Source organism: Podarcis tiliguerta, assembly GCF_965153285.1.
Source record: "Podarcis tiliguerta genome assembly, chromosome: 1".
NCBI lineage: Eukaryota > Metazoa > Chordata > Lepidosauria > Squamata > Lacertidae > Podarcis > Podarcis tiliguerta.
Genome location: NC_139534.1, coordinates 112476170 through 112488286, shown reverse-complemented (window position 1 = coordinate 112488286; position 12117 = coordinate 112476170). Strand labels below are relative to the sequence as shown.

General features: G+C 46.0%; 1 protein-coding gene across 1 annotated transcript in view; it reads left to right on the top strand.

Annotated features, from left to right (window-relative positions):
* The window catches only part of CCDC88C (coiled-coil domain containing 88C), a 109886-nt gene that overhangs the window by 51378 nt on the left and 46391 nt on the right, over positions 1–12117 (top strand). The window contains exons 5-9 of the mRNA XM_083433206.1: positions 4741–4799; positions 5006–5089; positions 6898–7038; positions 9904–10088; positions 11712–11793. Coding sequence (XP_083289332.1) covers positions 4741–4799; positions 5006–5089; positions 6898–7038; positions 9904–10088; positions 11712–11793 — 551 coding nt within the window. The remainder of the gene's footprint in view (positions 1–4740; positions 4800–5005; positions 5090–6897; positions 7039–9903; positions 10089–11711; positions 11794–12117) is intronic.

The window sequence follows — 12117 nt, the reverse complement described above, 5'->3', positions numbered from 1 at the left end:
TTCTTTTTGCCTGCCGCTCTCCAGTCTCCTTGGCTACCACCGTTGTAGCACTGATAGGCCAGGTATGTAGCTTTTGAAAGCCTAAGAAGTAGTTGGCTTGTTGGGCTGGAACTGAAGACCTGGTGTCAGGGTTCAGCCCTGCCCAGACTTCAATCCTGAGGTCTCTTTAGAGGAGGAGCCCCCTGATCAGATTTTCACACTTGCAGGAGGTCCTGGGAGTGAAGGTCCCAGGACTACCTTCCTGGGTTCCTGGCCAACTCTCACATTCTGCCTGCCTCAATGTCACCCAGGGCCACAGGAACACAGAAGACAGCATGCCAAGCTTCAGAGTTGTCACTAAACTTACAGTGCTCTTCAACCTTGGTGGCCAGCTGTTGTTGTAGTGTATCATCTCCCATCATCTCCAGCCAGCTTCTTCAGTGGTGGCAGAGGCAGGTGGAATGCCCACAGGGCTGCTGCCTTAGGGGCTTCTGCCGCCTGTGGCAGCCACCTCAGTCTGCCTAATGGCTGAGCTGGCTCTGGCCTCCATTTTCTTTCTAAGTTCTCAGTCTAAGCTGCTTCACTGCTGAAGGAACAGCTCTCTTCCAAGTGCCCGTCTTTCTGACCCAGACACTTGAGTTTACCGTATTTTTCGCACCATAGGACGCAGTTTTTCCGTCTTAAAAACTAAAGGGAAAAGTCTGTGCGTCCTATGGAGCGAATGCAGGGGGGGAGGCAGGCAGAAAAAGCCCCCAAGAGCCACACACAAGCTTCGTGTGGCTCTTGCGGGCTTTTCCCCAGGAGGGAGAAGGGACTGACACGGTCAGTCAGTCCCTTCTCCCTCCTCTAGAAAAGCCTTGTGCAATCTGTCCAGCCGCGGGGAGGCTGCGCAAGGCTAAAGAGGAAACCCGGCAGTGAGCGCGATCCATCCCCTCGCTGCGCGCGCTTCCTCCTTAGCCTTGCGCACCTCTCCAGCCACGGGAGGCTTAGCAAGGCTAAAGAGGAAACCCGGCAGCGAGCACAATCCATCCCCTCGCTGCGCGGGCTTCCTCCTTAGCCTTGCGTGCCTCTCCAGCCATGGGAGGCTGAGCAAGGCTAAAGAGGAAGCCCGGCAGCGAGCGCGATCCATCCCCTCGCTGCGCGCGCTTCCTCCTTAGCCTTGCGCACCTCTCCAGCCACGGGAGGCTTAGCAAGGCTAAAGAGGAAACCCGGCAGCGAGCACAATCCATCCCCTCGCTGCGCGGGCTTCCTCCTTAGCCTTGCGTGCCTCTCCAGCCATGGGAGGCTGAGCAAGGCTAAAGAGGAAACCCGGCAGCGAGCGCGATCCATCCCCTCGCTGCGCGCGCTTCCTCCTTAGCCTTGCGCGCCTCTCCAGCCACGGGAGGCTGAGCAAGGCTAAAGAAGCCAACTTTTAAAAAATCTCTCTATCTTTCTCCTTTCTCCACCCCCTTCTTTTCCTCTGGATCAGTGTTTTTATCTAGATTAACGTTTTAGTTTGGAGGGGGGGAATATTATAAAAAACGAACCTTTGCAGCTTTTATTTTAGTATACAATAAAAACAGATTACGGTAAACAAAACAGAAGAGAAGGAACTAGCATAGAAGAAGAAGAGAAAAGGGAAAGAGGGAGGATACAGAGCCATTTACCAGAGGTAGATCTTAACCCTTCCCTCACCTGGGAGCTTCTCTGGACAGGAATTCCCTCGGCTTAAGTGGGGTGAGGGAAGAGTGGCAGGTAGGGGGGTACCTACCTAGACAGTGAAGCCACATGTCTCTCCTATGAAAATTGGGAGTGGGCATTGTGTGAAGTGGCTGTGGATCTCCAGCCGCAGAAGTGTAGGACTGTATAGAGTTGGGAGGGCCACCCAAGGGTCATCTAGCCCAGCCCCCTCACAATGTAGGAATCACAGCTAAAGAACGCCAGGCAGATGGTCCCCCAACCGCTGCTTAAAAGCCTCCAGTGGTGGAGACCCTGAACAACATCCGAGGTCACAGAATTGCAGGATTGGAAGGGAACCCCAGGAGTCATCTAGTCCAGCCCCGGTGGACAGCGTGCATGATCCATCCCGTTGCGCAAGGCTAAAGATGCTGCTTAAGGCTAAAGAGGAAGCCAAGGCAGTGAGCGGGATGGATCGCGCTCGCTGCCTTGTCTTCTTCTTTAGCTGCGCTGGAAAGGTTTAGCTCCTGGCTGGAGAGGTTGAGCGGCTATGGATCCCGCTCGCTGTCTTGGCTTCCTTGCTCTTTGGGGCTGGGGGGGGGGGAACCCAGGCTTCCCCCGCAGCCCCGAGAAGCTCTGGGAGAAGCGGACAGGCTGCACGCAGCCTGTCCCTTAGTCTTTGGGGCTGGGGGGGGGAATAATATTTTTTCCCTTGATTTCCCCCTCTAAAAACTAGGTGCGTCCTGTGGTCCGGTGCGTCCAATAGAGCGAAAAATACGGTAGATACCCGCTAGGTCAAAGAAGCTTATTGGTGATCTTGAACCATTCTCCACAGACTGATTTTGTTCTGAGGATTTAGAATAGAAAGTACCACTTTGCATTCAGGAGATTACAGGTTCAACCTGGCATCTCTAGCTAAAAGAACCTTCCAGAGCAAAGGTAGGGAATTTCTTATGCCGCAGATCTTTGAGAGCTGATGCTGGTCAGACTGTATGGCAGTCCATAGAATAGAATCATAGAATCATAGAGTTGGAAGAGACCACAAGGGTCATCGAGTCCAACCCCCTGCCAAGCAGGAAACACCATCAGAGCACTCCTGACATATGGTTGTCAAGCCTCTGCTTAAAGACCTCCAAAGAAGGAGACTCCACCACACTCCTTGGCAGCAAATTCCACTGTCGAACAGCTCTTACTGTCAGGAAGTTCTTCCTAATGTTTAGGTGGAATCTTCTTTCTTGTAGTTTGTATCCATTGCTCCGTGTCCGCTTCTCTGGAGCAGCAGAAAACAACCTTTCTCCCTCCTCTATGTGACATCCTTTTATATATTTGAACATGGCTATCATATCACCCCTTAACCTCCTCTTCTCCAGGCTAAACATGCCCAGCTCCCTTAGCCGATCCTCATAAGGCATTGTTTCCAGGCCTTTGACCATTTTGGTTGCCCTCCTCTGTACACGTTCTAGTTTGTCAGTGTCCTTCTTGAACTGTGGTGCCCAGAACTGGACACAGTACTCCAGGTGAGGTCTGACCAGAGCAGAATACAGTGGCACTATAACTTCCCTTGATCTAGATGCTATACTCCTATTGATGCAGCCCAGAATTGCATTGGCTTTTTTAGCTGCCGCGTCACACTGTTGGCTCATGTTAAGTTTGTGGTCAACCAAGACTCCTAGATCCTTTTCACATGTACTGCTCTCAAGCCAGGTGTCACCCATCTTGTATTTGTGCCTCTCATTTTTTTTGCCCAAGTGCAATACTTTACATTTCTCCCTGTTAAAATTCATCTTGTTTGTTTTGGCCCAGTTCTCTAATCTGTCAAGGTCGTTTTGAAGTGTGATCCTGTCTTCTGGGGTGTTAGCCACCCCTCCCAGTTTGGTGTCATCTGCAAATTTGATCAGGATGCCCTTGAGTCCATCATCCAAGTCGTTGATAAAGATGTTGAATAAGACCGGGCCCAAGACAGAACCCTGTGGCACCCCACTAGTCACTCTTCTCCAGGATGAAGAGGAACCATTGATGAGCACCCTTTGGGTCCGGTCAGTCAGCCAGTTACAAATCCACTGAGTGGTAGCATAGTCAAGACCGCATTTTACCAGCTTCTTTACAAGAATATCATGGGGCACCTTGTCAAATGCCTTGCTGAAATCAAGGTAGACTACATCCACTGCGTTCCCTTCATCTACCAGGCTTGTAATTCTGTCAAAAAATGAGATCAGGTTGGTCTGACATGATTTATTTTTCAGAAATCCATGCTGACTATTGGTGATCACAGCATTCCTTTCTAGGTGCTCACAGATTGTTTGCTTAATGATCTGCTCCAGAATCTTCCCTGGTATTGATGTTAGACTGACTGGGCGGTAATTATTTGGGTCCTCTCTTTTCCCCTTTTTGAAAATAGGGACAACATTAGATAGTCCAGTAGATGGGCAGGTGACACATCTCCTGTAACGCAGCTTTTGTGTGTTCAGATCTCTTGAAATGACTCTGATTATTTGGTATAGATCAAGGCAGTGATATTTCATGGCGCCTTTATCGTCATGCAGACAAACTGCAGGGAAACAGCAGTCATTTTAATCACATCTAAAAGAAGCTGTGTGAAGAGTCAAGGCACTTTATTCTCAGCTGAAACAGAAAACTGCCTTTTTTCTTTCTTTTTTGAGCAAATAGGTAGGAACACACATGCCAGTACCTTGGGGGAAAGCAACTTGTTTCACATCAGCTATGCGTTGCTGCAAAAATAAATAAATTTGCACTGATTTGCAACAAGCGCAGTAAAACCATCCATTGCCTTTCATTGGTTTTATATTTATATATACTGCTAATTGTGCCAGCTTGTTATTTTGAGTTTACAGTGCTGAGGTTTGGGGTTTTTTTTCTTAACATCTACAAGAGCTATGAACTGTAAACACATCATCTCAAAGCTGAAACATTTCTTTTAAAAAGCAAAGAAAATTTGTTCTGTGACCACAATTGAAATGTAGAGATATGCGGCCTTTTTAATGCTATGTTGCTGAGGATACGTTGTTAGAAAATCATTGGCCTTTTTCATTTTAATAATCTTCATAATGATTTTCTAATATATAACGGTCATTTTTCATCTCCTAGGGAAAAGTATGGATGAAATTAAAAAGCTGCTTCTGCTAGTTTTGGGTTGTGCTGTGCAGGTAAGTTTACTCCTAATTTAGTACTATAGTTATAATTAGTAAACCTAATGAGCTAATTACCAATGCAAGCTATTAAATATTCCAGCCACATTTGTTTTATCATTCCCTCTCTAATGTTCAGGATATATATAAAAAAGAAGGTGCAGTGCATTTTCAATGCTCAATAAACAATTATGTGATGTGCCTTTTTTTGTTCCTCTTGATAGTGTGAAAGAAAAGAAGAATTCATTGAAAGGATAAAGCAACTAGATATTGAAACTCAGGCTGCAATAGTTTCTCATATTCAAGAGGTAAGATTCTCAACTCCTTTGTTCCTGTTCTCTTGTGTTCCAGTGGACTTTCCTCTAACTTTTCATTGGGTTTGTGAGTACAGGGGCATTCGTATCATGGCTTTCTGGCTCATGAATGTTTCGCTTTTCCTGTCTGTATTAGGGTCATAAATGGGAAATGCAAAAGAAAGATACTCAAATGGGCATAAAAACAACAACTGGAGCAACTCTTAAATAATAATGCAGCATTTGGTCTATAATAACACTATTATGTGTTAATGTTAGAGGATAAAATATGTGTAGATCATCGTTCTGCAAACTGGTACCTTCCAAACGTTGTCTGTCTACAGTTCCTATCAGTCCCAGCCTGCCCAGCTGATTTAATAATCAGTTTAAGGCAGGAGATAGGAGATTTAAAAGGGAAATGGAGAGACTTCTAAAGGTTTTAGCCATCCTTTGTGAGTCTTCCTCTCCTTCTTTTGAGATGTCAGTAAGATTGGGTTTAAAAGGGAAGGCAGAGACTTCGCTTCGCATGTTGTCCGAAACCAGGATCACGGTTAAGACTTCGCCTCTTTAACCATGATGTGTAGCCAAACTTCATCCTATGATTTAAATCATGGTTAAGGAGAACACTTAACCATGATTCTGAATTTGAAAGACATAGTGATCAAACTTTGGCTTAGCTGCCATGCTGTGCTGTACTAAAAGGACAGGGAAGGAGCAAAGTGGGTGTGAGCTCCTGTCTGGGAAGCCAGCACATAAACACAGTCCAGATAACCCATAGTTTGGCTTGCCATGATGTGCGAACCAGGCTAGTGTCTCAAGAAGCTTTTGAAGCTTTTAATGATACTATATTAATGGTTCTCTAAACTGGAATTATTCACTTTAATCCCTGGCGAATAGGAGGAGGAGGAAGAGGATGGTTAAGTTTCCGATTGTCACCAAACTACTTTTCCAAAATGGTGGGATGCAATCTTTTGTGAGGCTATTGTCCTGCCTCTAGATAACTATGATTTGAAGCATTTTCTGCATTCATTGGAGTTTATATTTGTGCGGAAGACAACAGTTTGAATTTCAAGAAGAGACATTTGCCAAAGCAATATGGTCTCATATGATATAGGCAAATATGATATTAGCTAATGCAGCAATTATGGAAAGTGGGTGGCGCTGTGGGTTAAACCACAGAGCCTAGGACTTGCCAATCTGAAGGTCGGCAGTTTGAATCCCCATGACAGGGTGAGCTCCCGTTGCTCAGTCCCTGCTCCTGCCAACCTAGCAGTTCAAAAGCACGTCAAAGTGCAAGTAGATAAATAGGTACTGCTCTGGCGGGAAGGTAAACGGCATTTCCGTGTGCTGCTCTGGTTCGCCAGAAGCGGCTTAGTCATGCTGGCCACATGACCCGGAAGCTGTACGCCGGCTCCCTCGGCCAGTAAAGCGAGATGAGCGCCACAACCCCAGTCAGCCACGACTGGACCTAATGGTCAGAGGTCCCTTTACCTTTAATGCAGCAATTACTATGGGAGTCTGTTGGAATGTGAATATTAACTTGCAATCCTAGCCATTATTTACAGGAACTAGTCCTGTTGGACTCAATGGGTCTCAATGTTTGCAGAATCAGCCTAATAGAATTGCAGATCTTACTGTGCAGCAGCCTTCTCCAGCCTTGCTGCTCTCCAAATGTCTTGGACTACAGCTGTCATCAAAACCAGCCAGCATGGCCCAAAGGTCGGAGGTGACAGTTGTTTGAGTGAGGCTGCTCTTCAGGCAAAACTCAGGCACAGCTTCCAAAAAAGAGACAAATCTCCTGCGTTTTTCTTTCTTCATTTCAGGTAACCCATAACCAGGAGAATGTATTTGACTTGCAGTGGCTAGAGCTCCCAGATATGGCTCCAGAAGAACTTGAGTCTCTTTCCAGAAATATGGTTTTCCATCTCAAGAGGCTGATCGATGAGAGAGATGAGTGCACAGAGGTAGGGATAATGTATCTTGAATTGCTTTTTATTTATGTTAAAGACAATGCAGTTTGTTTGAAGTATTGTGCTAGACTTTCCTTTTTCTGTTAACCTTTTGCTCTTATATTGATCTCTTCTTTCAAGTACTGGCCGCTTGGGGCCTGTCTTTTTAAATTAATAAATAAAGCCTCTGTTTCTCTCGGCCATGGTCTTAATTAACAATGCAAGTTTTCCACCTGCGTGTTTCCTTAACACGAAGAGCACAGCTTCCTAGTTAAAAACTGTGCCAGATGAACTGAAATCTTTGATGTTTCTGCTTGGCTCACCTTGTGTCTGAGGTGTTCTACATAATATGCAGAATGAGGCGATAAAGTCTTGGACTGTGCCATTTCAGACTGCAGGTGTGGGCAGGATCATAACTTTTGAATGCTTCCCCAGGTAAAATTATCCAGTAAATCCAATAAACAGCTCAGGAAAGGCCTGGATTTTATCTGTGCAGTACCAGCAAATGTTGGCTTTCTTTGCTGTATCATGATTATTGCTTATTGCTGTTGGGCATGTGAGATAAAGTAGTGCGTCTGGGAGAAGGGAGTTCTCTCTTTTACATGCTAGATTACTGCAGGCAGAGAGCTTTTTGTGTGCAGGACTATGCATAAAATGACAAAACAAAACAGCCTCCATCTGCAGTCTGAAGTGGCACAGAACACAATTTTACCACCTTGCTCTGTGTTCTGACTTGCTTCTTGACAACCAAGTTATTTTCATTCCCTCTCTGCACTCTTTGCTCTTGACTTAGCGCCCTAAAAAGCCTTCCTCCTGATTCTTGCCAAATACACTTGGGCCAGGCTAGATGTGATAGCAGTAGGGCCCAATTTTTAAATGTGGATCTGTCCTGATCACATGAGGGATCATAAGAGGGATGAGAGGGCTGGTTTTAAGAGCAAAAGGACATGTGGGTGAGTGCTCTCTCTCTCATCTTGCCTCTCCACAGTCTAGGGACTCAGCTACATTAGTAAAGAAAAATAATTTTAAACGCGTTGTAATACCGTGACGGTATTATCGTTCGGTCCCAGCTCCTGCCCACCTAGCAGTTCGAAAGCACCCCCAAGTGCAAGTAGATAAATAGGTACCGCTTTATAGCGGGAAGGTAAACGGCGTTTCCGTGTGCTGCGCTGGTGCTGGCTCGCCAGATGCAGCTTGTCACGCTGGCCACGTGACCCGGAAGTGTCTTCGGACAGCGCTGGCTCCCGGCCTCTTAAGCGAGATGAGCGCACAACCCTAGAGTCGGACACGACTGGCCCATACGGGCAGGGGTACCTTTACCTAATACCGTGACACCAGATGGCGCTGTGGAGTCCCATCTTTTGACAACATGATCTCCCATTATGAGGTTTACAACACTTTTTCGCGAAACGTTTTTTTGATGTGTCTAGATCCAGCATAGCTCTTCCTCTTCCCCCTGACACTTTTCAGTTGGGTGCAGTCCTGGTATTGGAACTCAGTGGAGAGAAAAGAGTGCAGTTGGGAGATAAGCTGCAAGGTGCCAGTCAGTTCTCTTCTCCCCACCCCCCCCACCCCAATGTACATACTTGAGGCAGATCTACATTTCAAGTGGTAAAGCTGCATCTGCTGTGCAGTGGTACCTCGGGTTACATACACTTCAGGTTACATACGCTTCAGGTTACAAACACCGCTAACCCTGAAATAGTACCTCGGGTTAAGAACTTTGCTTCAGGATGAGAACAGAGATCGTGCTCCGGTGGCACGGCGGCAGCGGGAGGCCCCATTAGCTAAAGTGGTGCTTCAAGTTAAGAACAGTTTCAGGTTAAGAACGGACCTCCAGAACGAATTAAGTACTTAACCCGAGGTACCACTGTATATCACTGTAGGTTTAGGTAAGGGATGACATGACCCTTTCTCGTGCCCAGCTTGGTCTTTTTATGCTCAAATATGGAATTTTTAGGAAGCAGTGTAAAGGCTTCTGCCCCCATGCTGTTGTAAATGTATCTCAATATTATTTTCCATGCTGTGTTCATTAGAAGCTGTGCATCAAATACGAAGCAGTTTACATTAACATAAAGGTCTTTATAAGGAAGGATCTTATATTGTAGTAACTGAAAAGAAGAGAAGGGGCAGATTTCCCCAGATCTGAAAAAGAGATTGGGATTCGTTAGCCGAGGAAAAAGGCCAAGAAGCCTAAGGACGTATGACGTTGTTATAGTTCTCAAATTGTATAATAACCCATCTCAACAACCACTTCAAATGATTACAGAACTCTGAATGAAAAAATAATTCCATGTAGGAATTGGCAAGTACCCTGCACTCTTAGCTCCAGCCATCGACTGCTGAGATGTGTATTTTCAAGACCCACCCTTGTTTTCTGGTTGCATTTTTTTAATCGTTAAGTTTTCAGACTCCTTTTAATGTATTTTAAATTGCTGTCAGCTGCTCTGAGACCTTAGGGTGAAGGGTGGTTCATAAGTTAAAATGCTACTATTACGACTACTAATAACTACTACTACTACATGGTCCTTGGTGGACCCTGACTTTTGATCATTGTGCATTTGTCTATTTCACTGGCAGTGCACTCACTTTAGACAATGTACAGCTTTCTACCATATGTGTGCACAGAGAAAGAGGTGTGACAATTGCATGGGGACATAGTGGTCTCCTTTGCACATCACAACAAGCCGAATTATGGCTTGCCATGAATGTGGGGAACCTTTGGCCCCACTGCATACTTGATTTCTGTGCTTGTGCAACTAAAGCCAAATCTTCCTATAAAGTCATTGACTGTCATAAAGTAGTCTGAGATCCTTTTATGAATGGAGCTATGTGCAAGCCCTATTCTTCACATGGGTTGTTTTGTTTGTTTGTTCCCAGCTCATTGTGGATCTCACTCAGGAGAGAGATTACCTGCAATCCCAACAGCCGCCCAGCCCATTAAAAACTTCCAGCCCAGCCTCTTCGCCAAACCCAGCCAGCCGCCTCTCCAATGAGGACAAACAGCATCTGTCTGTGGAGCTGGCAGACACAAAGGCTAAACTAAGGAGGATCAGGCAGGAGCTGTAAGTACTGACACTAAGCCCCTGGAGCTGCTGGAGAACTATTGGCCTCTGGTGTCCTTCGATAACACTGAACTGCATGCACAGTGTGTAGCATTTAGCTTCAGTGTACAGTGGTACCTTGTGTTACAGGCGCTTCAGGTTGCAGACGCTTCAGGTTACAGACTCCGCTAACCCTGAAATAGTACCTCGGGTTAAGAACTTTGCTTCAGGATGAGAACAGAAATCGCACGGTGGCAGTGGGAGGCCCCATTAGCTAAAGTGGTGCTTCAGGTTAAGAACGGACCTCCAGAACGAATTAAGTTCTTAACCCGAGGTACCACTGTATTGATCAGTACTGGTAAGTCCTGCATTTAGCTGTACTTACAGAACAGGGCGCTCAGTCTCCCCTGCTGTCTTCCTGAAGAAAGCAATTTGGGGTTCATTTGTTTTCCACACATGCCTGCTTTTGCACACTTGCTCATCAACCCACTACATTTTCTTACATTCGCACAGTCTGCATTCTTAAAAATGTATATATCAGGGTTTCCCAAACTTGGATTTCTAGCTGTTTTTGGACTACAACTCCCATCTTCACTAACTAGCAGGACCCCTCCTCAGGCATGATGGGAATTGTAGTACAAAAACTGCTGGAGACCCAAGTTTGGGAAACCCTGGTATATAGAGAAAAGAAGACTGAAAGTGGTGGAAGTTGTCGCTGTAAATATTTGAATGATCACATGACACAGATAGATGGCAAGGCGGCTTTTCCTGCATTTATATGCTTCAGGGCAGAACGCCACATCTCACTTGACATGGCTGCTGCCAGAAGCTGCATTATTTTGCCACACCTGCATCCCCCAACCCTCACTAGCAACAGCCCATGATGCTGAGTCCTAACTACAAAGATGCACGTCTTTATTCATGGTCCTGCTGTTTCCCTGTGTGCAGTTTTAGCAGGACCAGCCCAGTACATTTTGCTGGCCGGGGCAAAGGGCGATTTGGCACCCCACACCCACTTCAGTTCATGTATGGAATCTGGCAACACTGGCAGCTGAGCCTTATTTTGACACTAGCAATGGGACAGCAGCCTCAACTGCATTTGAAGGCAGCTGGTTAGCTTGGGGTGGAGGGGCATACATACCAGGCTATGTTCAGCACACAGCTCTTTCCTTTCCTCCCCTTGGCACCTGCAGTCTGAGCCAGCTGCCCCACTCTGGCTAATGGTAGAGCTGGCACTGAGTTCTTTAAAAAAAGCACCATGAAGATATAACACCAGAAAGCCTTCTTTTGCCTTGCCTCTTTTTCTTCTGTTTTTCTGTTTTTACTTACCCCTTCCCATTCTTCATTGTGACTGTTGCTTCTCTTTATTTTTTGATGTATACTTTTTTCCCCTTCTTGGTTGGTAATGGATGGTGGCTGATACACTGGAAAATTAAATGACTTTTTTTAATACTGTAGTTCGAAACTGCTTTTTAGTGGTATGTGGTGCTTGCTAAATTTGGTAAATTAGCAATAAGAGAACTTGAATCGTACCACATTTCTCATCTAGGCCTAGATATGTGTCTTGCTGGGATATTCACAGTGCATGAATGGTTCTTGGGACTAATGTGGCAAGATGTTAACCAACTTTTATGAACTCTTCAGGGAAGAAAAATCGGAGCAACTGGTTGACACTAGACATGAAGTAGATCAGCTAGTCCTGGAACTGCAGAAAATAAAGCAAGAGGTAAGGAAATCTATGCAGAAGTGCTATTCAGTTCAGAGGTGGGGAACCTTTTTTCAGCCAAAGAGCCGCATTCCTTTGTGAGAACCACAAGCCTGTGGTGGGTGGGGCCAGAGGCAAAAGTGGGTGGAGCAATGGAATGTGGCTACATTCCAGCCATACAAGTTTGAATCCCCGCGACAGGGTGAGCTCCCGTTGCTCTGTCCCAGCTCCTGCCAACCTAGCAGTTCAAAAGCATACCAGTGCGAGTAGATAAGTAGGTACTGCTGCGGCCGGAAAGTAAACGGTGTTTCCCTGCACTCTGGTTCCTGTCATGGTGTTCTGTTG